This window comes from Lacerta agilis, chromosome 8 (assembly GCF_009819535.1).
Source record: "Lacerta agilis isolate rLacAgi1 chromosome 8, rLacAgi1.pri, whole genome shotgun sequence".
Taxonomy (NCBI): Eukaryota; Metazoa; Chordata; class Lepidosauria; order Squamata; family Lacertidae; genus Lacerta; species Lacerta agilis.
In genome coordinates this window covers 12,010,970-12,038,443 of record NC_046319.1, presented here as the reverse complement: position 1 = coordinate 12,038,443, position 27,474 = coordinate 12,010,970, and the positions used below count along the sequence as shown (strand labels likewise).

General features: G+C 48.1%; 1 protein-coding gene across 2 annotated transcripts; it reads right to left on the bottom strand.

Annotated features, from left to right (window-relative positions):
• Window positions 1-27,474, bottom strand: RCC2 (regulator of chromosome condensation 2). Of its 2 annotated transcripts, XM_033159482.1 has the most exons (12): window positions 27,093-27,472; window positions 19,841-19,934; window positions 16,350-16,493; window positions 14,430-14,561; window positions 13,201-13,289; window positions 11,533-11,647; window positions 11,225-11,391; window positions 7,712-7,892; window positions 7,332-7,437; window positions 3,341-3,413; window positions 1,162-1,239; window positions 1-156 (listed from the first exon to the last, which is right to left on the bottom strand). In XM_033159482.1, exons 1-12 carry the CDS (start codon window positions 27,438-27,440, stop codon window positions 52-54), a joined length of 1,632 nt encoding a protein of 543 aa, XP_033015373.1. In that variant the 5' UTR covers window positions 27,441-27,472; the 3' UTR covers window positions 1-51. The 2 variants fall into 2 exon arrangements, with proteins under 2 accessions (XP_033015373.1, XP_033015374.1); XM_033159483.1 differs by lacking the exon at window positions 3,341-3,413 and having other exon boundaries at window positions 73-156; window positions 27,093-27,474.

Sequence of the window (27,474 nt, the reverse complement as noted above, 5' to 3'; positions counted from 1 at the left end):
GGGTGTGGGGTGGCGAGGAGGAGGAGGAAGAGGAAGAGACCCCCGCGTGGGTCAGAGCGTGCGCGGGTTGTACTCTGGCAGCTTCTTCAGCTTCTCGTTCTCGGCCTCGCTCTCGTCGCGGGCAATCGCCAGGGAGTGGGCATAGCCCATCGCCACCTGAGCAAAGCGAAAGAAGACAGCGCAGGGGTGTTAGGAAGATCCAGAGTTTGGGGTATCTAGTCCGGCCTCCTCCTGTTCTCGAGAGCGGCCAGCCAGAGGCCGCACAAAGCCAATCCCGCAAGCAGGACCCTCGGAGAGAAACAGCACCCACGCCTTTCCCCCTTGTGGTTCTCAGTCAGTGGCATCTGGAGGAAGACTGGATATGAAGGGTCCAACTATTTTATGCAGTTGATCGCAACTGACAAGTGGACCTGCTTAAGAAGCAAGACGAGCCTTACAGCCGGATCAGGTCCACCTAGTGCAGCCTCCTGTTCTCACAGTCGCCAACCAGGTGCCCCGACAGAATGTGAAAGCAACAGCCTTCTTCCGCTCTTGTTTTTGGCCATTCTAAGGTTCACTGCCACTGTCCAGGGAGGTTCCATTTAGGAACCATAGGAAACTAAGATGAGCCCTGAAGCTGGATCAGGCCCATCCAGCTCAGCATCCTGTTCTCAGCAGCCATCCAGGTGTACCCCACCCCCAAAGGGAAACCCAAAAGGAGGACCCGAGTGCAAGAGCAGCAAATTTCCCCTCCTGTGGCTTCCGGCAACTGGTATTCAGAGGAATAGTGGAAGGTAGAACGTGGCCATACTTTGCTCCATGAATTGGTCCAGCCCTCTTTTAATGCGAGCCACGTCGGTGGCCATCAGCAACCCCCCCCCCCCAAGATGGAACGACAACCACCAACTTTTAAAGAGGACTACCGCATTGGCCCGAATATAAGCCGCACCCGCAAATAAGCCAAACCTTTAAAATCCAAGGCTTATTTGCGGCTGTGGCCGCCTCCTGGCACTACAATGTGGCTTATATTCAGGCCGATATGGTAGATTAGGGGGGGGGTTGGTTGCCAGGAGGCCAGGAAACTCTTTCCCCTTTTTTGGGACCCAAGAAACTTTCAGAAGGAGGTCTGGAAGCACGAGGTGCTTCAAGGCGGTTCCTGGCTGCCGCTACCTGCTTCCTTACCTGTTCTGTGTAGATGCCATCCAAAGTCTTCACCTCCTGAGCTGCAGTGGAGGACTTGGGCTTGTGGTCCCCATAGCCCTGAGAAGACAGAAACGGGACTCAGACCCTCTCCTGATTTAAGATCCAAGGCAGTTCTCCGCTCTGACCTTGAATGCACAGAACGTCAGGAGGCCGGACCTCAAGCCTTTCCCCTCCATAGCACAGATCAATCATCTCGGTCCTGAGAAACCTGTTTGCTTTGTAAGTCTCTGGGTGGCACAAGGCAGCTGCCTTGCAGAGTCAAGACCCACTGGTCCAATTAGTCCAGTGTTGCCTACATTCACTGGCAAACACTCTTTTCTGGCATTTCAGAAGGGGGACACTCCCAGCCCTTCTTGGAGACTGAACCTGGAACCTTCTGAGCACAATTCAAAGTGTTGGTGCTGACCTTGAAAGCCCTAAACGGACTCGGCCCAGCATACCTGAAGGAGCGTCTCCATCCCCATCGTTCAGCCCGGACACCGAGGTCCAGCTCCGAGGGCCTTCTGGAGGTTCCCTCCCTGCGAGAAGCGAGGTTACAGGGAACCAGGCAGAGGGCCTTCTCGGTAGTGGAATGCCCTCCCATCAGATGTCAAGGAAATAAACAACTATCTGACTTTTAGAAGATATTGGAAGGCAGCTCTCTTTAGGGAAGTTTTTAACGTTTAATGCTGTATTGTTTTTAATATTCTGTTGGAAGCTGCCCAGAGTGGCTGGGGAAACCCAGCCAGATGGGCAGGGTATAAATAATAAATTATTGTTGTTGTTATTATTATTTATTATTACTTCTGCATGCAAAGCAGATGCTCTACCACTGAGCTGCAGCCCACTTGAAGCTTATAGTCCTCGTAAATTAAGAGCTGCTTTAAACACAAACACTGGGAGCAGACCTTTGGGTCCATCTCATTAATGCCTGCAATGATTGGCAGCAGGTCCCTCCTGGATTTGAGGCAGAGGACACTGCCTGCTCTATCTGGAGACAAGGATGTAAGACGAGTCTGCTGGATCAGGCCCATCTAGCCCAGCATCTTGTTCTCAGTGGTCCAACAGATGCCTGTGGGAAACTCGCAAGCAGAATTTGAGGGCAGGAGCGACACTCCCCTCCAGCAACTGGGGTTCAGAGGAATTGCTGCCTCCGACTGCGGAGGCACAGCATAGCCCCTGTGGCTAGCAACCAGTGATACGCCTTATCCGCCAGGAAAATGCTGGAGATTGAACCTGGGGCCCTCGGTGTGCCCAGCAAATCCTCTTACCAGCGAGACAGGGCTTTCTAAATATAGCTTTTGCATCATTGGAAAGAGGTGCAGGCTGACTTTTGCAAGGGAATATAGAAATGCAGAATTGTAGATCTAGAAGGGACCATCATCTAGTCCAACCCCCACCCCCCGCAATGCAGGAACCTCAGCATGTGGTTCCCCATCCAATTTGAAACCATGCCGGACCCTGCTTAGCTTTGCAAATGTGCTAGCTGTATTACTGCTGCGCCACTAGGGGGATAATTAACTGCAGGCCACACTGTGCCGACGGCTTGATGCAACACTAATCTATCCAGATATTTGATGGCCCAAAAACTTACCCTTGAAAGGGTCAGCTTTGAAAAGTAGGCGATTTGGGAGTTTTCAAACTGTTTTTTTTAAAATGACATTTGTATTCACACGTTTGTGAGCTCCCTTGGAAGGAGGGAGACACAAGAATGTAACAAATCGTAATAATTTGTACGTGTGTGAAACTGATAGCTGGATCAACGTAAGCCATGTATGACTTACAACTTCCTTTTTTTTTACGTGCACGATGCTTAATCGGTTGCTAAAAAGCTGTGAATTGCACCGTTTCCCAGCCTGGAGCCTCATCTCTTGTGTTGAGCATACGGCGAAAGCATTACAATTCACTTTGAGCAGCCGTGGCTTCCCCCCCCAAAAGCATCATGGGAGCTGTAGTTTGTTAAAGGTGTTGTTGGCAGACCCTGCTAACCCCCTCCCAGAGCTCCCTGGGAAAGAGAAATCGACTGCTCAAGCCCACTCTCTCGTTGTCACCTCTGGAGTCGATGGGACGGAGAAAAAGCCCTCACCTGGCGAAACGAAGCGGCAATGGAAAAGCCTTCCTTCCTTCTTCCCTCCCCCAGATGTGGGCCTATCGCAGCAGCTGCGTCTGCCCTCCTTACCAGTTCTCCAAAGGTCGGAGACGGGCCCCAACTGATTGTGCTCTCATCTGCAGCCACTATTATACTGCTCTTCCTGAAAACAGGTACACAAAGGAGGTTACTGTTTTGGAGAGCCCCGGAGCCCCCACCCCACAAACGCTGAAGCGGGGCCCCCTCCTCAACCTGGTTGAGTAGACCCAGGGGCCCACACCTCGCAACAGGCTCCTCTGCCATCAGAAGGGGGAATAGCGGTTACCAAGAACAGGGCCTTCTCTGCAGTGGCTCCCTGCTAGACGGAATATCTTCATCCCACAACAAAAAGGATAGTCGTACATACCTGGATCTGGATCTAAAGCACCTTTTAAGCACTGCACGAAAGCTTGCAGTGGGATTTAACTGTGGGTACACTGAACTCTGGTACAGTGGAACCTCGGTTTTCGAGAGCCTTGGAAGCTGAACAATTTGGAACCCGGATGCTGAAAACCCAGAAGTAATTGCTTCCGTTTTCGAACGCGCCTCGGAAGTCGAACGGCTTCTGAAGCACGTTTTCCCATCCTTTTCAATGGATTTTGCCAACCGCCCATTGATTCTGTTTTCGAACATTTCAGAAGTCGGACGGTCTTCTGAAACGGATTGACGTTCAAAAACCGAGGTTCCACTGTATATTGAATACAGGAAGGGGGACGGAAATCTTTGGCTCCCTGGATGACGCTGAACCACAACTCCCACCAGCACTAGCAAGCATGTCCAATGGTCAGGGATGATCTGGAGGGCCAAAGAGGTCCACCCCCCTGCCCACAGGTGGAATAGCGTCAGGTGAGGGATGTGGGGATGACGACACACAGGTTCATCTGCAAAGCTCAGTGGGGGACCCCGGTCCTAGCCTGACTCACAGGGTTCTTGTGAGGATACAAAAGGTTTGTGGGCAGAAGCATGTGGTCAAGAGCTCAGGCAGATTGGATCGGGCAAGTGGCCTTCTCTAGCCCAGCATCCTGTTCTCGCAGCAGCCAACCAAGTGCCCATTGGGGGAAGCCCATAAGCAGGGCGTGACGGCAATGCTCTCCCCAGAAATGGATAGAGGCTTGCTTTCCCTTGAAGGGCAGGTGGGCTGCAAATAAAGCTGGTTATACTCATAGAGGCATAGGAAGCTGCCTTGTCCTGCATCATCCAGCTCAGTACTGTTGACACCTGTGGTTCCCAACGTGGGGCACACGCCCCACAGGGGGTGCAATTAGATTTTTAAACGGGGCAATTCAAGAATGAATTATCAATAGTTGTGTTGTTGTTTTTGGCATTTCTTATGGCTCTAGGGGCCAGTTTGGTGTAGTGGTTAAGAGCGGCAGACTCGTTATCTGGGGAACCGGGTTCGCGTCTCCACTCCTCCACATGCAGCTGCTGGGTGACCTTGGGCTAGTCACACTTCCCTGAAGTCTCTCAGCCCCACTCACCTCACAGAGTGTTTGTTGTGGGGGAGGAAGGGAAAGGAGAATGTTAGCCGCTTTGAGACTCCTTCGGGTAGTGAAAAGCGGGATATCAAATCCAAACTCTTCTTCTTCTTCTTCATACACACACATATATACACACTCATACACACACACACACTGGAACCTCATGTTACAGACGGGATCCATTCTGGAGGCCCATCCATAACACGGAACTGATGCATGCCGAAGCGCTGCATCTGCACGAGGCGTGATTTAGTGCTTCTGCGCATGCACAAACAGCGAAACCTGGAAGTAACCCGTTCCGATACTTCCGGGTTGCCGCGGGACGCAACATGAAAACATGTAACCTGAAGCAGACGCAACATGAGGTATGACTGCATATGGTGATTCATAACAAAGTATACAGTATAAATAGAAACTGTATACTTCATTATGAATCACCCTGTATGTACAGCCATACCTCGGGTTGCGAACGCTTCGGGTTGTGTACTTTCGGGCTGCGTACCCCACAAACCCAGAAGTAAAGATCGTTGTGCATGCGCAGAGCATTCCGCGCACGCACAAAAGTGTGATATCGCGCTTTCGCGCATGCGCAAAATGGACGCTCGGGTTGCGTACTTTTCAGGGTGCGAACGGCACCCCGGAACGGATAAGGTACGTAACCTGAGGTACCACCGTATATTGTGACATACACATCTTTAAAATTAAAATCAGAATGTATTTTGAATTTGTTAGGTACCTTTATTTTATTGCATAGCAATTAAAATGATCAAAGTATTATAGAAAAAGCTTCCGTTAAAATTATTTCATATTTATGGATTTCAGTTCTCTATTATCTGTTTCAAAACTTTATTTGCTATTTTTTCATATCACTTCATATTGTTGTATTATTATTAAACAATTTCTTGGGTGATTTCTCCCTCGGTACTTCAACTGTCCTTTCGTTCTTTTATGTTTCTCTTTCATGACTACCATGATTTTTCGGAAGCTTGTTCAGACCAAGTTAACGGCCTTTTAGGCTTCCTCCACGTGAATAGGAATTGACTTTTCGAATAATAACAATGATATGCCATGTGGGGTGGGGTGGGGGTGGACTTCAGGATTTTAGAGATGCTGAGGTGGGGCATGGGCAAAAAAAGGTTGGGAACCACTGCTGTACACAGACAGGTAAGCAGCTTCCCGGAGTTTCAAACAGGAAACCTTTCTTGGAGATGCAGGGAATTGAACCCGGGATATTCTTCATGTCACAAAGATGCTCTAACCATCTGATTTCCATCTGGCCTGCTTTTTCTTCGACCACCGCCATGCCCTACCCTATTTTACCCATCACAACAACCTTGCGATGCAGATTAGGCTGCGAAAGCATAGTTCCATGGGGTTTGAGTGGAAGTTTGGGCCTGAGCCCTTATACCACAGTGGCACACCATTTTATATAAAACCACCTTGGAAAAAGACACAATATCCCTTTAAAGCATAGAATCATAAGAGTTGGAAGAGACCACAAGGGCCATCCAGTCCAACCCCCTGCCAAGCAGGAAACACCATCAAAGTGTTCCTGACAGATGGCTGTCAAGCCTCCGCTTAAAGACCTCCAAAGAAGGAGACTCCACCACACTCCTTGGCAGCAAATTCCACTGCCGAACAGCTCTCACTGTCAGGAAGTTCTTCCTAATGTTTAGGTGGAATCTTCTTTCTTGGAGTTTGAATCCATTGCCCTGTGTCCGCTTCTCTGGAGCAGCAGAAAACAACCTTTCTCCCTCCTCTGTATGACATCCTTTTATATATTTGAACATGGCTATCATATCGCCCCTTAACCTTCTCTTCTCCAGGCTAAACATACCCAGCTCCCTAAGCCGTTCCTCATAAGAAAGCAGATGGAAACCATTTTTTTCCCTAGATGGACACCTGCCTCCTTACAAACTGCCCCTCAGTGCTCGCTCACTTAGAAGCAAGCCTCTCATTTCCCGATAATCTTCTTTCCCAGTTGCTAAATGGCTGAGATGCCAGTCGTTCCTTCCATTTTCCAAGCGCACTATTGTCTGCAGGAGGTGAAGCCCATTAGCAGGGCGATCTTGACACGAAAAATAACAGAAGCAGATTTTAGAGGCTCCCCCAAGCCCTGTTAGAAGAGGAAAAGCACTCTCTTGAAAGTGACAATTAGCAAAAAGAAAGGGAGGAGGTGGCTGAACCCCAAACAGATTCAGCCACCAGCTTAAAAAACAAAAAACAAAAAAACCAGTATGCAAAAGGAGATGGCTTTTCGTAACAGCTTCCATTAGGGGCCATTAAAAAGGCACCTCTATGCCCCTTTGCATATATCAACAGAAGAAGAGAGGGAGGAAAATTATAAATGAAAAGGAGAGGGCTTGAGGGCACTTAAGCTATTTGGGCCAAAGTGAAACTTCTCAAGTTTCTAGCCCTGAAGAGAATTTCGTTGCATGGTGAACACAGAGGGTCAGTCCTGTTAGAAAACCCTAGCGTCTTGGGGGGAGGGGGGAACAAGCTTGTTGTTGTTGTCTTTTTAAAGGCACCTTTTCTCTCTCTTGTATAAAATCACAAATTCTTACCCACAAGCCAGACTGCGGATTTTCCAGCCACATAGATCCTGAACAGTTTTGGGGTACATTGTGGACTCCCGGGAGGTGTTTGTGGCTCCCCAGAAAAACAGGCCTCCTGTAGAAAGGGGAACAAGAGGGGGGTTATTGAGTCTTACAGTTAATATACACGACACATAGTTAAACCATGGATCTCCCTGGCAGTCTTAAACCAACACACACCTCCAGCAAAAGCTTTGTAATAATCTTTAATTTTTTTGCAAACAGTGTGCATACATCTAAGGACGGGGCCTTCTCGGTGGTGGCCCCCCTAGTTGTGCAATGCCCTCCCAAGAAGGCGGTGTCTGCAGATGGGCTTTGCAGTCTGAAATCTGACAAGGCCTGCGGCTTACCTGTCTCGCTAATGGCGAAGGAGCAGGTGTAGCCCGCGTAGATCTGCGCCGCCCCGCGGCCGGGGAAGTCGAAAAGCTTCACCAGCCGGGGCACCATCTCGTCCCTCTGCTCGGCGTGGCCCAGGCGACCGTAGCCCCCAAAACCCCAGGAGAAGACGCGTTTCTGAGAGTCCAAGACGAGCTGGAGGAAAGAAGCAGGTGAGGAATTGAAAGGAACCTGCGAGATTGCCAAGGAAGTTTATAAGGTTCATTACTGAGTTATTTGAAGCTCGACAGATCAGTCTTGTTTCCCAGGCTGGGAGAAAAATGGCAAAGACAGGGTATTTATCGGGACAGTGTGATTTTTGCAGCTGCTGTTGAAGTTGCAAAACAATGAAGAACGGGACAGAGCAATGGAGATATTTCTGAAACAACGACAGGTTACCAGCTCCGCCCAAGCCATGACAGAGAACAGCAACAACCGGGAAAAGGTAGACATAATATTTTATAAGGACAGGAAGAAACATCACGGACAGAATAATTGCCACACACAGGAAGAACAAGGATATATACTATAGTATGAATGCTTCACCTGTAAGTTTATAAATCATTTAATGCGTCAGTACAAATGGAAGTCGTTAATACTGCAGCTGTTGGATAAAGGATTGTTATTTAGACTGGGGTGCAACTGAAATTAGTAAGATTTTGGAACGCAGAAATAAAAGTAAATCATCAAACCAACAATTCTAGCACACGGGGGCCACCTAAATTACATAAACTGGCACCTGAACGATTGTGATTAGTAATTGTATTATAATTTGGTATTGTTATAATGAGGCTATTATTGGATTACAGTGGTACCTCGCAAAACGAAATTAATTCGTTCCGCAAGTCTTTTTGTTTTGCGGGAAATTTCGTCTTGCGAAGCACGGTTTCCCATAGGAATGCATTGGAATTTAATTAACGCCCAAAGCGAGCAAGCACACAAGCTGCAGTCTCTTTTTCGCCGCGCCAAACCCAAGTTACCTTTGGACGGCGAAACGGTTTGGGGTCGTATTTTTTTTGTAGCACATAGCATATGGGAGAGGGGGGGGTCTGGAGATGGGCAGCCGTTGCCACGCCAGTTTCCCCTGTATTCCCCCCCCAAGCCGGCGATGGCAAGGTGGCCACCACTCCCTGCGCACCCACCGGCGTCGATCGAGACTCCGCGCAACCCCCGCCAAGTCCTCCCGGGGCCCGTCAGCCCCACGAAGGGTTTGGGGCAGCCCCGGTCCATTCCACCACCACCACCACCACACCACCCCGCCTCCCGATCGGAAGAATTACGACTGCAGCGATTACGATGGTGATGGGCTTGCCGCTGGCCCCATCCCCGAACACACGCATGCACACCAACAGAGAGAGAAGAGTGCCTTTCCTCCAGCAACCGCCGGCGTCCATAGCTCGCCCTTGCGCTCCCACCAGCAAAGCCCCGCAAATCGCATTCCAGCGCCGCCCTCTCCCCGCGCAAAACAGCCGCCTCCTCTCTCCAGCGCAGCCCTGTCTTTGCAAACCTGCAAAGGGAGAAGAAGCGCTTCTTCCTCTGAGTCCGAGATCCTCCCGCACGCCGCCTTCTCCTTCCCCTCCTCCCTCCCCGCCTCCCGCGATCTGCTGCAACATGCAGCGTGCAAAAAAAGCAAGCACCTTTGACCTGCTGTTGCTCTCCAACTTCTTTATCCTCTCGGTTACAGTGGTACCGTGCAAGACGAATGCCTCGTTTTGCGAGTCACGGCCATAGAAAAATTCGTTTTGCGAGTCACCTAAAAAATCGCAAAACCCTTTGGTCTAGCGAGTTTTTCGTTGTGCGAGGCATTCGTCTTGCGAGGTACCACTGTATTGTAATTGAAAACTAATAAAAATTATTATAATAAAGAGAAAGGGCAGCCCTCTTGGACTTAAGGAGGGGAAGGTCATTTTTACTCAGAACACAGCCTTCTCCAGCCTGTGGCCCTCCAGATTATTATTGCTATTATTTATTCAATTTATTAGTTACAATTAAACACCCTTTGCCCAAAAAAACCAAACCTGTACGTATTTACACCCCCACCACATGTGAACATAATTCCCTGTTTCCTAGCATCCCCTGTTGGCGGTTTCTAAGCAGAGGTTGGATGGCCATCTGTGAGGGGTTGTTGAAGAAGAAGAGGAGTTTGGATTTGATATCCCGCTTTATCACTACCCGAAGGAGTCTCAAAGCGGTTAACATTCTCCTTTCCCCTCCTCCCCCACCACAAACACTCTGTGAGGTGAGTGGGGATGAGAGACTTCAAAGAAATGTGACTAGCCCAAGGTCACCCAGCAGCTGCATGTGGAGGAGCGGGGAAGCGAACCCAGTTCACCAGATTACGAGTCTACCGCTCTTAACCACTACACCACACTGGCTCTTGAGCTGCGACTCCATCATTTCAGGGGGTTGGAGACCCTTGGGATTCCTTTCCGACCCTACAATGCTATGACTGCAGTTACGTGCTCAGAACTTCTTGCCCCAGTGAACAACCTGACCACTGAATTCTGCACCCAGGGTGGATAAAAATCAATGTTGTTGTTTTTTAAATAAGATTTTTTAAAATTTCAATTGATTTTTTTTAAAAAAATTAAATTGGATTTTTAAAATAAAATGCTTCTGGAGGAAAAATCTTTCTAAAGATAGTTTTCTATTTAAGTTCCATTATAGTCCAAAGGCTATTCATCAGGAAACAAGGATTTGTTTTAAGTTTTTCATGCGTGCTAAAACTCAGTCTAAGTTTTTTTTTTAAAGAAAAAATCGTTTAACCACATCAGTTAACAAACATGGACACATATGCTATAATGTTATTGTTTTAGTTAAATAAATTGTTTAAACTGTTATTAAGGAAATGGTTGTTTTTTCTCCTTCCAATAAAGCACAGCAGAAAAGTTGTCCAAATATAAACAGTTTATAAAACCTGTTTATAAACAACTTATAAAACCTCACAATCATTTCATAATTATCGGTCTATGTATTATTTCTAATAGTTTAACCAAATCAGTCATTTCTGATATGACTGTAAAAACTACAGTGGTACCTTGGTTTAAGTACAGTCCTGTTTATGAATGATCCAGTTTACGAACTCTACAAAACCGGAAGTAGTGTCCCGGCTTGCAAACTTTACCTCGGTCTACGAACGGTGGAAGGGCACCGGCGGCAGGAGGCCTCATTAGGGAAAGCGTGCCTCGGTTTAAGAACAGAATCGGTTTAAGAACGGACTTCCTGAACGGATTAACTTCGCAAACCGAGGTAGCACTGTACTCTGAAAATTTATTATTCCCAAAATGAAACCTTCCTCTGGTTGTAAATACTAAGATGATACCAGCAAGATTGAGTTTGTAAAAAAATGATTTGAATCACGTCTTACTGACTAGTGACTTAAATCGTGATTTGATTTAAATCGAATCCACCCGGTCTGCACCCGATGCAGTTTCCAGACTCCCAAGCGCTTAGGACGATATAGGCAGCAGAGGAAGACCAAATCTTACCGTATGGTTTGCCCCGCAGGCAACATCCCTCACCACAACGTTTGGCACCGGCAGGATCTGGCCATCTTTCGTCTTCTCGATGAAGATGGCGACGCGGCGGGGAACCAGCTCGCAGTCGTACTCTATCCTCTGGGCTCGGGCGATGAACTTCCCGTCGGAATTGTGCCCTATTGGGGGAGAAAGAGAGAGAGACTGAGGGAACGGACACAACAAGGAAGGAGAAGGCTCCTCTCTCCCAGATTTCCGCCCCCCTCCCTTTAAGCTACCAAAACACAGAGGAAAGTTAGCTGAGGAAATTAATGTCGTACCCAGCTGTCCGTACTCGGGGCAACCAAAAGAATACAAGTTCCCTTTGCAGTCCATTGCCATGCTGAACTCGGCCCCACACGCCACCTTTGTAATCGGCTGCCCGTTGTACATTATCTAAAAAAAAAGAAGGGTTTTTTTTAGAAAAGGCTGAAAGACATGCCGACCCTCAAAAAAACTTCTCCAAAGAGTCACACGCCTAGCTTACAGGAACGACCGTCTCGCAATTCATTAGGTCCACACAAGCTGTACATCTGTTGTTCTGATCGGTGGAACTGATGCCACAGCTATAATTCCACATTTGTAAGAAATCCACCTGTTCCCACGTTGACACATGCTTCAATGCGGTTTCTAGCTCACTGTTAATTTTACATTAAAAACATGTCCTCCCACCTAGATTAAAATTTTACAGTCATACAGTGGTACCTCTGGTTACGTACTAAATTCATTCCGGAGGTCCGTTCTTAACCTGAAACTGTTCTTAACCTGAATCACCACTTTAGCTAATGGGGCCTCCCACTGCGCCACCAGAGCACGATTTCTGTTCTTATCCTGAAGCAAAGTTCTTAACCTGAAGCATTATTTCTGGGTTAGCTGAGTATGTAACCTGAAGCGTATGTAACCCGAGGTACCACTGTATATTGAACATAGATAATAAAAACAAGATTCCTATGAATCTCCTGGTCTTCCATCCTCTGCTTTACAGCTCCTGTTATTTATTATTTCCTTCTGCATCTTTTATGACAATCCAAATCTTTTACATCTCTACTGTGTCGAGAATTCACCCTTAAACTACAAGGGATATTCCAATCCTACTAACGATTCCAACTGTTTTACAATGGTCTTTTAATTTCCCTCATTCCTTATTAAAATTTTGTGGTCTTCCTGATTCCTGATTCTTCCGGTCATTTTAGCCATTTCGGCATAGTCCATCAACTTACAAAACATAAAAGACTATTTATGTATGTGACCATGGCTGCACGGATGTCATGGGCCCAGAGATGGAAAGAAGATATGGCAGATGAAGTTGGGGGAAAAAACAAGTATTTTCAATCATTTTAAACTGGGTTTTTAAATCCATTAATTTAATTGTTTTATTAGTTTCTCAAAGCGCTGTAAGCATATGTTTTTTTATTTTTTTAAAAAAATAACAAGAACAGTGTGTGGGGTGGGACACAGGATGCTGGGCAGGGTTTGAGCACATTACACCCATCCTGGTCCAACTGCACTGGCTACCAATTAGTTTCCGAGCCCCATTCAAAGTGCTGGACCGCAATACCTCAAGGACCGCCTCTTTCCATATAAACCTACCCGGACCCTGAGATCATCTTCTGAGGCCCTCCTTCGTGTGCCTCCTCCTCCTCGAGAGGTCCGGAGGGTGGCAAAACGAGAACGGGGCCTTCTCTGCAGTGGCACCCCATCTGTGGAATGCTCTCCCCAGGTAAGCTTGCCTGCCGTCTTCATTATACTCCTTTAGGCGCCAGACTGATCTTATTGACATCCAACACCCTTTTAGAATGTGGCTCTTTTGGGGGCGATGTTATTGGGTTATTGTTCCTATCTTGATTTTATATATTGTGATCTTTTCTGTGAACCGCCCTGAGACCTCCGGGTATAGAGCGGCATATAAATTCAATAAATAATAATAAGGATGCGGTCCCTCTGCCTACCTGTGTGGGGCTGGGAACGGCGTCGGTCTGATTACCCAGGCCCAACTGGCCCATCTTGTTCTCTCCAAAGGCAAACACAGAACCGCTCTCTGAAACAGAAAGGTTGGACAAAGAAGTTTTCCGCTTTCAAACCATGCTACAGAGACCCACAGCCAAAGCCCCCCCTCACCCCACTGCTTTATTTAGCTTATTTTGACAAAGTAAAAATCATAAATAAATAATAAAAAATGTGCACCCCACCCCCCGAGACCATTCCATTGCAACTATCCAACCTCCCAAAATTTCAACACCTCTTGCGATGGTTTGACCCCTTTCCGTTTTAACAGTACAAACACTTTCCGTATCTCCTCCAAATCATTTCTCCTGCATATTCTCCATCTTACCTTAATGGCACATGTTCATTTATCATTAATAGCTATATCCCACACCTCTTTGTACCACTCTTCCATTTTATATTCTGCTTGCCCCTTCTATTTCCTAGCTATCATAAATTCGTGCAGCTGTCAATAAATTTGTGAGCAAGTCCTTCACAGCCTGTGAATCTCCCACCCCATCGTAAATTGATAATAACACTACCAGCTTTAACCCATTGATTTCTGCCATCTCCTTAAGCCCCCTCTGCTTTTGACTCTGCGGCCCTTTCAAAACAGCAGCAAAGGAAAGCTGCCTATCTCAGACCAGGATTGGTGACTCTGACCGGCAGCAGTGACTCTCCTGGGATCATCAGACAGGTGTGTTTCCCAGCTCTGCTGCCTGGATTGAACCTGGAACGTTCTGGATGCAAAGCACATCCCGGAGCTTCGTCCTAATTGTTTTGAATACAGCAGGGCATGAACATGAAGATAGGAAACTGCCTTATACTAATTCAGAACATTGGGTGCACTACGCTCAGCACCTCCTACACTGACTGGCAGCAGCTCCCCAGGGATTCAGGTGGGAGCCCTACCAGGAGATGCCACTGGGGACTGAACCACAGACCTTCTGCATGCCAAGCAGGTGCTCTGGCACTGAGCTATGGATTCCACACCTGCCACTGGCACCTCTGATTCCAAGACTTCCCTCTCCAGAAACCAACTCTGTGCCTCTTGTTGGAACAGCTGGTTCCCCGCCTTAACATTCTACTTCTGGCTGCTTGCATTCCGTGACATCAGAGCATCTCAGCCAATAGCAGGGCACGGTGGAAGATAAAAGCACGCATGGACACACAGATTGGCTGGAGCGTCTCCTACCTGTCAGGGCTAGTGTGTGGTTGCGGCCGCAGGCTGCCGAGACGACGGTTTCGCTGCAGAGCACTTCAATGGCCTTTGGGGCATCTACGCGTTTGGTGTCCCCGTGGCCCAGCTGCCCTTTGTCGTTACGTCCTAGAGAGATAGGCACACACACGTACACAATGACTGCGAAGCCCTGATTACAGGTGCGCAACTTGCTTTTAAAAAACAGCAGCAGCAGCAGCAGCTACTGCTAAATCGGGAGCCCAGCAAGCGGTGAATTTTGCATTCTCTCAAAATCGGAACTTTGGGGTCAATCTAGCTCAGCGCTGCCCACACTGACTGGCAGCAGCTCTCCAGAATTTCGGACGGGGCTCTTTCCCACGCTTCCCTGGAGATGCCGGGATTTGAAGCTTCAACTTTCGGCATGCAAAGCAGGTGTTTTGCTGCATTGCTGCTGGATCCCACGAAAAATAAAGGAAGATTCTAGCCCTGGAGATGCCGCTGGGTTCTTTGGGGTTTTTTGTTTCCCAAAACATTTTTGATTTCTCAAAAATATGCAATAAATGAACATAGTAACATCTGTACAAAAAGTATTACTCTTAATATTATTTATGCAGATATCTCTCCTCTTTCCAGAAGTCAGGCAGGTATTATTCTTTGTAAAGAATAAAGCCTCATCTAGGGTTAGTATAGCCTACACTGACCGGCAGCAGCATTCCTCCAGGATTTCAGATGGGGGGGAGGTCTTTCCCAACGCTACCTGGTGATGCCGCTGGGGTCTGCACCTGAGTCCTTCAGCATGCCAAGCAGCCACTCTAAACACTGAGCAACCTTCCCTTGCGACAAGCAGGGTTTCCTCCAACCGGTTTTAGCTCCAAAGGACGTATATGAATGCAGAAGACTTGGGAGACTTACGAACGTGCATTTTTTCAAACCACTGCAGCACTGAGCCTAGCGCTGCCTATTTTAAGTGCAAACTACCAAATGCAAACTACTCCTTGCCAAGGAGGATTTGATTTAAATCACGATTTAAATCACTAGTCAGTAAGGCTTGATTTAAATCTTTTTTCTTTTTCTTTTCTTTTTTACAGAAAGACTCATTCTTGCTGGTATAATCTTAATATTTACAACCAGATGCAGGTTTCATTTTTGGAATAATAAATTTTCAGAGTAGTTTTTTTTTACAGTTATATCGAAAAACTACTGATTTGGTTATACTATTAGAAATACAAAGACAGGTAATTATGGCATTGTTTTTAATTTGGACAACTTTCCTGCTGTACTTTATTGGAAGGAGAAAAATAATCATTTCCTTAATAACAATTTAAACAAGACTAAAACAATAACATTATAACATAAGTATCCATGTTTGTTAACTGATGTGGTTAAACAGTTTTGGTTTTTTAAATATTCATATATAAATATACATACATATACAGTGGTGCCCCACTAGACGAATGCCTCGCTAGACGAAAAACTCACTAGACGAACAGCATTCGTCTAGCGGAAGGCTGCCCCGCAAGATGAATTTGTCAATGGGGCTGCCTCGCAAGATGGAAAAATTTTTTTTACGTCTAACGAAAACCGCGGTTTGCATTGGTGCTTCACTAGAAGAAAAAATCGCTAGACGAAAATACTCACAGAACGAATTATTTTTGTCTAGCGAGGCACCACTGTATACACATACACATACACACACACACCCTTAGGCTGAGTTTCAGCACACATGAAAAACTTAAAACAAATCCTTATTTCCTGATGAATAGCCTTTGGACTATAATGTAACTTAAATGGAAAACTATCTTTAGAAAGATTTTTCCTCCAAAAGCATTTTATTTTAAAAATCCTATTTTTAAAAAATCCATTTTTTAATTTATTTTTTAAAAAATCATTGAATTATATCCACCCTGCTCCCTGTGGGAGATTCATGACACTCACCCCAGCTCCAAAGCTTCCCCTCGGTGGTGATGAGCAGGCTGTGAGCGGCGCAAGGCCCCGAGACCACCGTCCGGACTTGGACCCCCGAGAGGGAGCCGTACCTGTGGGGCCCCCACAAGTTCTGGCCCAGATTCCTGTAGGCAGCTGCAAGGGAAGGTGGGAATGGCTTAAAAATAAAGGTCCAGTCGCGGACGACTCTGGGGTTGCGGCGCTCATCTCGCTCTATAGGCCGAGGGAGCCGGCGTACAGCTTCCGGGTCATGTGGCCAGCATGACCAAGCCGCTTCTGGCGAACCAGAGCAGCGCACGGAAACACTGTTTACCTTCCCGCCGGAGCGGTACCTATTTATCTACTTGCACTTTGACGTGCTTTTGAACTGCTAGGTTGGCAGGAGCTGGGACCGAACAACGGGAGCTCACCCCGTCGTGGGGATTCGAACCGCCGACCTTCTGATCGGCAAGCCCTAGGCTCAGTGGTTTAACCCACAGTGCCACACACACACAAAAATAAAAGACAGGTCTAGCTGATCCTGCCCCCCTTTTGCACTAAACTAAAAAGTCCCAAATGTTGCCACCATTCCTTACAGGGAGGGCTGCTCCATTTCTACCATGGCTAAACACACCCTCCAGCTGCAAATCCATAATTTTCCCCGCTGGGCCCCAAATGCCATGCATTTACACCTGCCCTCCAAGTCAGAGGGAAAGCGCTGCTTCCGACCAGAGCGGGCCAAATGATTCATCGGTCCAGCATCATTTGCTGCAGCTGGTAGCATCTTTCCCAGGTCTGTCTCTCTCACCTCTGTTTCCCACACTTCTTTGCCTAACAGGAAATTGCCAGGGGTAGACCCTCGGGCCCTTCTACAATCGCAACATGTGCTCCATTGCCTGTCTACATTTTGCACACACCCCCTTCTGCCTGCCTGCCTTTCTCTCTCTCCCCCCCCCCCAACCTTTTGTCTTCCTGGAGATCACAGCCTGAGCTCAGATGTCTTTTAAGCCTGACGCCAAACAAAGAGACCACAGTCTGAGCTGCGAGGCAGATGTCAGCTCCAGCGATAAGAAAAATCTGCAGGGTGGCAACGCTGTCCACCCCCCCCCCTCAATCTGCATTTTGATACAGACCAGCAGCTTAAAATGCGTGCCTTAATGAACCAGTGAGCAGATTCCCCATCGGACAGCATCATGTTCTAACAGTAGCAAATCTAGATGCTTATTATGGGAAGCATGCAAGCAGGACCTGAGAGCAGCAGCAATGCTCTCCCCGCTTGAGAATCCCAGGGACCAGAATTTGCAGGTAGACTACCCCTGGATATGGGAGGGTCCCATCTATTTAGCATGGCTTAGACCTAGCGACATCAGTAGAGGCATTCAGCTGGAACAGACCTATGGTAAAAAGGTAAAAGTTAAAGGACCCCTGGATGGTTTAAGTCCAGTCAAAGGCGACTATGGGGTTGGGGCGCTCATCTCGCTTTCAGGCCGAGAGAGCCAGCGTTCGTCCACAGACAGCTTTCCGGGTCAAGTGGCCAGCAGGACTAAACCGCTTCTGGCGCAACAGAACACCGTGACGGAAACCAGAGCGCACGGAAACGCCGTTTACCTTCCCGTCGCAGCGGTACCTATTTATCTCCTCCGTCGCGGGGATTCGAACCGACCTTCTGATCGGCAAGCCCAAGAGGCTCAGTGGTTTAGACCACAGCGCCACCCGCTTTCCCTTTTGGTTGCTGATAGTAACATCTTGAACCTCGTCCAGTCAACCATCAGTGCGGGACTCTGAGCAAAGGACTTATAGATTTTATATATAAATATATTTGGTACCCTTTTCCCACATTCTTTATCTTTCTGGTGCTCACACAACTTCCCTTAGCCGAGAAAGACCGAGCAATAGTCAAGTTATGAACGTGCCGGATGATTAAATATTTTCCATCTCGAAAGAAGAAGAAAACCCAACCCAAATCGAAGCTCCGTTTTTCCTATTGTCATGAGGCCTGAGGCCTTGACGGAAGAGCAGCTGATGGTAACAGAAATGGAAAGAAATACAGCACCATAAAAAAGAGATAAATAATAGGGAAGAGAAACCCCACCTGCTAAAACACAACCATTAAGCAACAGAGGCTCCGCGAGAAAAAAATTTCAGGAGCAGCCTAGCCCTGAAAATACATGTTGCGACAACAATGCTTATAAAACATGCTTAGATCAGCCTTGTTCAGTCTGGGGCTCTGCAGACAAAACTACAATTCCTACCAGCCCTGGAGGGGCAATAGTCAGTAGTCAGGGATAGACTCACAGAATCACAGCATTGGAAGAGATTCCAAGGGTCATGTGGTCCCTTGCAGGAATCTCAGCTGACGCTGGGAGTCGTAGGGCAAACCCACACTCCACGTTTAAAGCATATCCGATGCACATGCAACTTCCTGGGAACCACAGCGTGTTGGGAATGACAGCTCTGTGAAGAGGAAACTACAGTTCCCAGGGGCTGTGCGCCTGCCCGTGGTTCAAACCATCTGGAGGGCGCCAGTTTTCAGAAGCCTGTCCTAGATTCTGCGGATTGGGCCATGGTTAACAGGCAGTGTGACAAGCTGAGATCTGCACATGCTCAGGGGCACCCATGGCCTTCTGAAGTGTGCGCTTGAACAGCCTTAGGCCCACTACGGTGCCGAATGCAGGCCTAAGAGGCCGCTGTGAATTGTACCCCAATTCCCCGGAATGGAGAAGGCGTGCTTAAAACAAACCTGTTTATTTAGGAGACCACTATAAGCAGATGAAAACATTAGCAGAATTCTAATAACACTTGTAATGTAACAAGTACTATGGACAGATTTAAAATACAGTGGAACCTCGTGTTATGTACCATCCTCCTCATGAGGAGTTACAAGCTCCGCTAACCCGGAAGTAAATGCTCCTGGATGAAAACTTTGCCCCTGGATACGTGTGGAAGTCACGCGCCAACGGTGTGGGAGGCGCCATTAGCGAAAGTGCGCCTCATGTTAAGAACGGTTTCGGCTTAAGAACGGACCTCCAGAACGAATTAAGTTCCTAACTGGAGGTAGCACTGTATAGACTATTAAATAATATGCAGTTGAAAATGCTGACAATAGGAGGGGATAGAGGGAAGTCTAGAGATTCAGAGAAAGCTCTAAATGTTGATCTTTATCGGTATCGTTATAACTCTACACTTGTAAAACCAAATAAAAATTATTTTCAAAAATAAAACAAAACAAACTTGGGCAACATCACACAGGCCCAACCTTTCACCTTAAAAATACAGTAGAACCTGGACTTACCACCGCCCCTACTCCCAAACAATCCGACTTGCGACTGCAGCAAATCCGGAAGTAAATACCGTGTTTGCCGCGATTTGTGCATGCGCAGAAGCGGCTTCTACCGACTGCACACACATACAGACCCAGATCGACTCACGAACGGACCTCCATAACGGATTCTGTATGTGAGCAGAGGTTCCCCTATAATCCGGAAAAGTAGCATTCTACCTACCTTGCTGCTTAGGCACTTCCTTACGGCCAATCAAGTCCCAGTTGGTGGCTCCAAATATCAGAAGCTGCCCTTTGAACTTGGACCCTTCCAGCTTCTACGAGGGGGAGAGAAAGTGGGAGACAAAAGGAAAAAGAATCAGATCCAGCATTCGAAATTGGCCAGGTGTGTTTTGCACCTGCCTATTGCCCACTTGTGAAGATGCCCGGGGCCCCTAGGATGGCGCTTGGTGTCTCTACCATCCGGAGTTGCGTGCCTGGGGTCCCTTGGATCTTGCCTGTTTTCACACATTAACAAAACATCCGTGAAATCAGAACCAATTTCAGGAACCAAAAAGCTGCATTGAGAAATACAACTGCCCCAGGTATTTTGGTGATAACATCCAAATGCAATCACGGGAGAGGCTGTGGAAGGAGGACCTGAAATTCACTGCATTCTATGATTTAAAAGGGAATTTCATGAAAATGCTCTACAGATGGTATTAAACACCTGTAAAACTGGCCAAAATGTATAAATCTAGGTCAAAAATTTGTTGGAGAGGCAGGGAGGTGGAAGGCACTATAATCCACATGTGGTACAACTGCAAAAAATAAAAAATAAATAAACCAGGGAATTCTGGGAAACAATATATAACAATTTTTTTAAAAAAAGTTTAAATGTTTTTTTTCTTAAGAAGCCTGAAGCCTTCCTGCTAGGCACAATGAGCCATGAAATTCCAAAGAACTATAGGAGAATTTTTATGTAAGCAATAGCATCAGCTAGAATTCTAATCGCAAAGGGATGGAAAGGAGATTCCACTCCATCCAAGTTAGATTGGCAGAACAAAATGCGAGAATACGCAGAATTAGCAAGACTATCAGCAAGACTCCTGAGATGACACTGACCAAATATTTAATAGAGTGGGAACTATACGGAGTTTATCTAAAAGAACATTGTAAAAATATAAATTCTCCGGCAGGCCTGGATTGACTTTCTGCATGAAATAAGAGAACTTTATAAAATTAATATAACCGAAACAAGAGATAAAGTTAAGTGTGTAGTTAATAAATTTAACTTAGGAACCACAAAGGAAATCATGTGAAAATTAAATCACAATTTTGTTGCCTATAATACAGTGGTGCCTTGGTTTAGGAACAGCTTAGTTTATGAACAATTTGGATTAGGAATGCTGCAAACCCAGAAGTAGGTGTTTTGGTTCGTGAACTTTTTTGTTCCGCATCCTGTTGAGTGTGTTCCATTTGTAAATTGAGTCCCCCGCTGCTATGGGAAAGCACGCCTTGGTTTAAGAACACTTTGGTTTATTTTGGTTAAGATAATGAGAAAATACAGAAGTATTATGAGGCGGAAGTAGAGAAATGTTAAATAGAAAAAATGATGAGATGGATTTTAAATTAGAGTTAAAGTTAAAAAAATCTGGAATTATGTGATAATTTGGAAATCAGTAAGGGGGGAATGAGGAAGTCACTGTAAGAAGCAATGATGGGAATTTAACTAACTGACCTAGGAAGAGGGTCAGCTCCACGCTATGATTTGGAAAATATGTGGTTAAATGTGAAATGATTTTTGTTACCTCTGTGAGAGGGGGGTTTTGTATTTGTTGCTCCCCTCGGTGGGAGAGGGGGGAGTCTGGAGTGTTTAACCAGGTATTGTATTGTATTGTTTTTGGCTTTTTAATTGTAAAATCCTATAAATTCTTAATAAAAAAAATAAGAACACTTTGGTTTAAGAACGGACTTCCGGAACGGATTAAGTTTGTAAACCAAGGGACCACTGTATCAATTTTGGATTGAATTTTTTCTCTCTGTCAATTTTTGTGTAGTTTTGTTTTTAAAATCAGTAACGCATTAAAAAGAAGATATACAACTGGCCCCCCTAAATGGCAACTAGACACTGTTTTGGCGACTCTAACCCTTGTTTAAGGACCCATTTGGTCCCTAGCTTATATATCCGAGTTCTTAACACTGCGTGAAGGACTTCCTTTTCTCTCTCCTGGATCTTCCAACGATTCCTAACCAGTGCCGGATTTACGTACAGTGGTACCGTCGGGTAACGTAATTTTGGGTTGCGAACGCGGCAAGTGTATATACAGGTGCGCAGAAGCGGCACCTCTGGATACAGACTTTTCACGGTAAGTAGGGACCCCCAGGACGAATTAAGTTTGTATCCAGAGGGTCCACTGTATAAGCTAAACAAGCTAAAACTTAAGGGCCCCCCCAAAAAATGTAAAGGAAAAAGAGTGGATGTACATTTCCAAAATATGCAAGATCACTGGTTTGCTCCTTTCTATATATATAGGGTGCCTACATTGTGCATGGACTGGTTGCATGGCATGTGCAAATGGCTTGAGATACCAATTAGGTCCATAAATGACCATATAGCACAGGGGTTGGCTAGCTGTTCTTGCCTCGGGCTGGTGTCTCCAGCGACGATCGCGCGGTGGGCCAGAGGGCGGGAGAGCGTGAAACCGTACACTATTTCTGGCGCACTTCCGGGTTGGAGGAGCACCGGAAATAGCGTTTGCGCACACGTAGGAGGCCCCTGCGCACAAATTATTTCCGGTGCTCCTCCGACCCAGAAGTGGGTCCCCGCACTGTGCTGGTAAGAGCAGGCGGTGGCCGCGGGCCGGATAAAGGAGGGCCTTGGCCTTATCTGGCCCCTGGGCCAGACGCTGGTGACCCCTGATACAAGCATATATTCAACTCAAAAAAAAAACAGCGGCAATTTGTTGTTGACAAAGGACACCTGGACATTACCTTCACTAGCTTAGGGCCTCACCAAACCTAAATCCAGCCCTGTTCTTAATTCAGCAGCCCACCTAATTCCCTCCACCCCAGAATTAATTTTGCAACAACAAACGACATTATGACCAGCGTGTGTGCCCGGCATGGAAGCAATTCAGATCACGGCAAAGAGAGAGAGAGAAAAAGAAAGACAACAGTACCAAGAGAAACAGGAAAGAGTGACAGGAAACGAAACTGATTTTGGGCGCTGTGTCTGGGTTGCAATGGCAGGGTGTGGGTGTCATTCTGTCAGAAGGAAGTATAATGATAATTTTATTATTTATACCCTGCCCATCTGGCTGGGTTTCCCCAGTGATGCTCTGCTCTCCCTCCAGTTTGATGCAAAGGTCCCAGAATGAAGTCAGCGGAACTTCCTTTTGAGGAGACACACTGCAAAACACCCCAGGTTCAGGACAGATAACAGAAAGTACTTCTTCATGCAGCGCACAGGCCAACTATGGAACTCACTGCTGCAGGAGGCTGGACTGGATGCAACACCAGCGTAAAACACACAAACACACACACACACACACACACACACACACACTCAACCAAATCAGGACCCAAACCTTGACTACAGAAACACAGACTGGGCGTGCACAATTTCGTATGCTCTTTCTGCCAACCTGGGATTTAGTTTTTTGTTTAAAAAAAAAGTTTTAAGAATGCAAGAATGGCCCCATTGGATCTGGCCATTGGCCAATCTTGGTGTATAGGTAAAGGACCTCTGGACGGTTAAGTCCAGTCCAAGGCGACTATGGGCTGCAGCACCCATCTTGCTTTCCACAGACAGCTTTCCAGGTCATGAACTCCTAGGTTGGCAGGAGCTGGGACAAAGCAACGGGCGCTCACTTCGTTGCGGGGATTCGAACCGCCAACCTTCTGACCGGCAAGCCCAAGAGGCTCAGTGGTTTAGGCCACAGCGCCACCCGCTTGACCTTTAATCTCGGTGTAGCGTCCTGTTCTCCCAGTGGACACCCCGACGCCCATTATGAGATGCTCTCAAGCAGGATCCGAGCACAAGAACAACCCTACTTGCGATTAAGAACCGTAACCGTCTCTGACAGCGGAAGAATGAAAGAGCAGCCTGCTGGATCAGGCCAATGGCTCATCTAGTCCGGCATCCTCAGATGCCCCTTGGGAACCCGCTACTGGGACCCAAGCACAAGAGCCCTCCCTGTCCTGTGGTTTTCAGCACTGGTTATTCAGAAGCATTGCCGCAGCCTCTGACTGCGGAGGGCACAGCATAGCCACTGTAGTTAGAAGCCACAGGTGGTCTCATTGCCCTTTGAGAATTTCCCCAATCCACTTGCAAAGCCATCAGTTGGTGGTCACCGCTGCCTCCGACAATTGAGCTGTGTGTAAACACCGAGGGGGTTACACACTAAACAGAAGCAACAAGGTTCCTATGACTGGATCAGGCCAGAGGGGGCCCCTTAGTCTAGCATCCTGTCCTTTAAAAGTAAAGGTACCCCTGACCATTAGGTCCAGTCGCGAACGGCTCTAGGGTTGCGCTGCTCATCTTGCTCTATAGGCCGAGGGAGCCGGCGTTTGTCCGCAGACGGTTTTTCCGGGTCATGTGGCCAGCATGACTAATCCGCTTCTGGCGAACCAGAGCAGCGCACGGAAACGCCGTTTCCCTTCCCGCCGGAGCGGTACCTATTTATCTACTTGCACTTTGACGTGCTTTCGAACTGCTAGGTGGGCAGGAGCTGGGACCGAGCAACGGGAGCTCACCCCGTTGCAGGGATTCGAACCGCCGACCTTCTGATCAGCAAGCCCAAGAGGCTCTGTGGTTTAGACCATAGCGCCACCCGCATCCCTATCCTGTCCTTTGGGGCCACTCAAAAGGAAACCCTCAAGGAAGACCCCAAATTCTGTCCACCGGCAGTTAACAGCAACCGGCATTCAAAGGCACCCTGTGTCACACTGCAGAAGAACATCATAAGAGTTCTGCAGGAGATGGATCAGGCAGGTCAACCACCTTAAGTCCTCATAGCTGCCCAGAATGGGAAATCCGCAAACAGGATCCGGCCGCAAGAGCAACGCTCTGCCCTTCCCGGGGCTTCTAGCAACTGGCAATGAGGAAGCAAGTTTGGTGCTCTAGCAGCCAAAAAGCGGCAACTTTTTTAAAAAAAACCCGGCCGTTTTAACAAGCAAGAAACAGCCGACTGGTTTTTGTCCCCCCCCCCCCAATTCTCCCTCCTCCCTCCACTGCGGTCTTGCCTTGGCAGGCCTGGAGGCAGACAAAAGGCAGAGGAGGAGGAGGGGGGGGTGGGAGTTTGCAGACAGGCCCTACTGTCCGGAGGGGCCGGGCTTCTCCGCTCCGCAGAAGGACTTCCCTTACGTTGCCCGGAGAAAGGGGGTGGGTGGGTGGGCCCCCACGCGGTCGGACAGGCAAGCCTCCAGCCCCTCCTAGTGGGCGGAGGGCAAGCATCAGCATCAGTTTCCTCACGTGGATTCCCAGAGCCAAGGGGGGCGGTGAACCTCCCCCCAAAAGTGGCCTTATAACACAGGCATGCTAGTCCTAACATCTTGAATCGCTGCATGCTACGTCTTCGGGGTTTGCAAACAGCAATAGATGCCAACTATTGTGTGTTGTGTGTATTGGGGGGGGGTTCCTTTGGGGCGGGGGGGGGGGGCAGGAGGAAGCTTGCTAGTTTGCTACTCCAATGTGCACGTAGCCTAGATCTGATGGAAACTGCAAGGGGATGAAATTGAAAAGCTCAAAAGCATTGCCAGAGGAATATAGAAAGGAGGCTTGTACCGATTTGAACCATTTGTCCGTCTGGCCCTGTGTTGCCAACACTGGCTGGCAGTAGTTCTCTAGGGTTTTAGGAAAGGGGTGTCTTTTCCTACCTGGAGGTGCTGTTGGGGATTGGACCTGCGTCCTTCTGCATGCAAAGCAGGGGCTCTCACGCTGAGCTATGCCTCTTCTCACAAAGACGCAGGAATTTAGGAACCTGCCTTATACTGATTCAGAGGGCTGGTCTGCTGGCTAGCTCAGTACTGTCGACACTGACTCGCAGCAGCAGCTCCGCAGCATTTCAGTCAGGGAGCCTTTCCACCCATACCTGGGCGATAGCAGGGATCAAATCTGGGGTTTTCGGCTTGCAAAACACTACACCAAGGCCCTTCCTCTAAAAAAATCAAGCAGGATTCTGGTCCTCATTGTTCTGAATTTGGGGCCAATTTAAATAGAATGGGGACTTTTCAGACCCAAAGTCTCAGGTAAGGGGGCAGCATCAGTTGCCTGAACCTAAGTTAGCCACGCCAATTAATTTCAATGGGTCTACTCTGAGTAGGGCTGGCACTGGCTTACAATCCTCTTATCCCTGAGCTAGCTACAGCCTTTGCCTGTCATTTCTGCACAAGTATCTACCAGCACCCCACTTCCCTTGTCTGCAACCCCTGCAAAGGAAGAGGGAGGTGGTGACAGGATAGGGAAGGCTCCCATCCTCTCCGCCCCCCATCCACAAAAGATGGAGGCAGCCCCTTATCTGCCTTCAACCTGCTGCCCTCCATACATCTGGGATCAAGCACCTGACCAATGGCCTTTATGGCTGGGACTAATGGGGTATGGAATCCAACAACATTCTGTGCGAATTAGGGAAGGCTGTCCTATAATTTCCAACCCCCAAAAGGGGAGTCCCTGTCTCCCCCACCCCCCACCCCAACACGAACAGCTTTCCAAGTAAACTCAAACCCTCCACTCACAATATACTCCTTCCTCCTCAGTGAATGGAACCCCCTCTGCCAATATTCCCATCTCTACATAATCTACCCTTTCCCCTTAATATTGGGGGTCCCCTACTCCTAATCTCTCCTCCCTAAAACAAGGTATAAAAAGGTAAAGGACCCCTGACAGTTAAGTCCAGTCACGAATGACTCTGGGGTTGCAGCGCTCATCTCGCTTTACTGGCCAAGGGAGCCGGCGTTTGTCCACCGACAGTTTTTTCCAGGTCATGTGGCCAGCATGACTAAGCCGCGAAACCAGAGCAGTGCACGGAAAAGCCGTTTATCTTCCCGCCGGAGCGGTACCTATTTATCTACTTGCACTTTGACGTGCTTTTGAATTGCTAGGTGGGCAGGAGGTGGGACCGAACAACGGGAGCTCACCCCGTCGCCGGGATTCGAACTGCTGACCTTCCAACCGGCAAGCCCAAGGCTCAGTGGTTTACACCGCAGCTCCACCCGCGACAAGGTATAACTCCCTTCAAAATATCAGTGCTCTGCCTACCTCTAAATAAGTTAACCCTCATCCCCCAAATCAGAGGGTCCCCAATTCCGAATCCCTTCCCCCTAACACAAGGAAACCCCCCAAACAGGAGGGTCCCACATCACAGCGCCTCCCCAGGTAGAGACCCTCTTTCCCACCTAAAACATGGCCACGCTATTCGGCCACTTAAGACCCCCAGCGATCAGCACATAAACCCCGCAAAAAATAGTATTTCTTTGACCGCTTTTCTCCTTACAATGCGCTCCTTGCTGTGCTCCGGCTCGCTGACCACCACAGCGGCATGAGGAGACTCCTGGTTTTGGGGGGGCTGCTCTCCAGCACCCCGTCCTCCTGTGCGGCCTGGCTTCTTGCCCACTCCTGCCGCCATGGGGGGAGGCGGCAGCGCCAGCCCGTCCTGCTCGTCCCCGCTGCTGTCGCCACCCCCATTGCTGCTGCCACTGCCCCCTCCATCCCGGGCCTTCTTCTTCCCCGGAGGGGGGGCGGCCCCACGAGGCAGGGCGGAACGCTTGCGCGTGCCTCCAGTCCCGTTGCCGGCACCGTCCCAGGCGGCCGAGGAAGCCGCCGTTGCTTTCCGTCTGGGCATCCTGGTCGCCCGCCTTCAACCTCCCCGGATCGTC

Bases quoted from the DNA above. Each gene is read 5' to 3' on its own strand.
- RCC2 (XM_033159482.1), bottom strand. From the start codon at position 27,440: ATGCCCAGACGGAAAGCAACGGCGGCTTCCTCGGCCGCCTGGGACGGT. The intron at 11,392-11,532 runs GTACGACATTAA...CTCCCCCAATAG, and splicing joins CCCCGAGTACGGACAGCTGG to GGCACAATTCCGACGGGAAG. The intron at 157-1,161 runs GTAAGGAAGCAG...CGCTTTGCTCAG, and splicing joins ATGGCATCTACACAGAACAG to GTGGCGATGGGCTATGCCCA.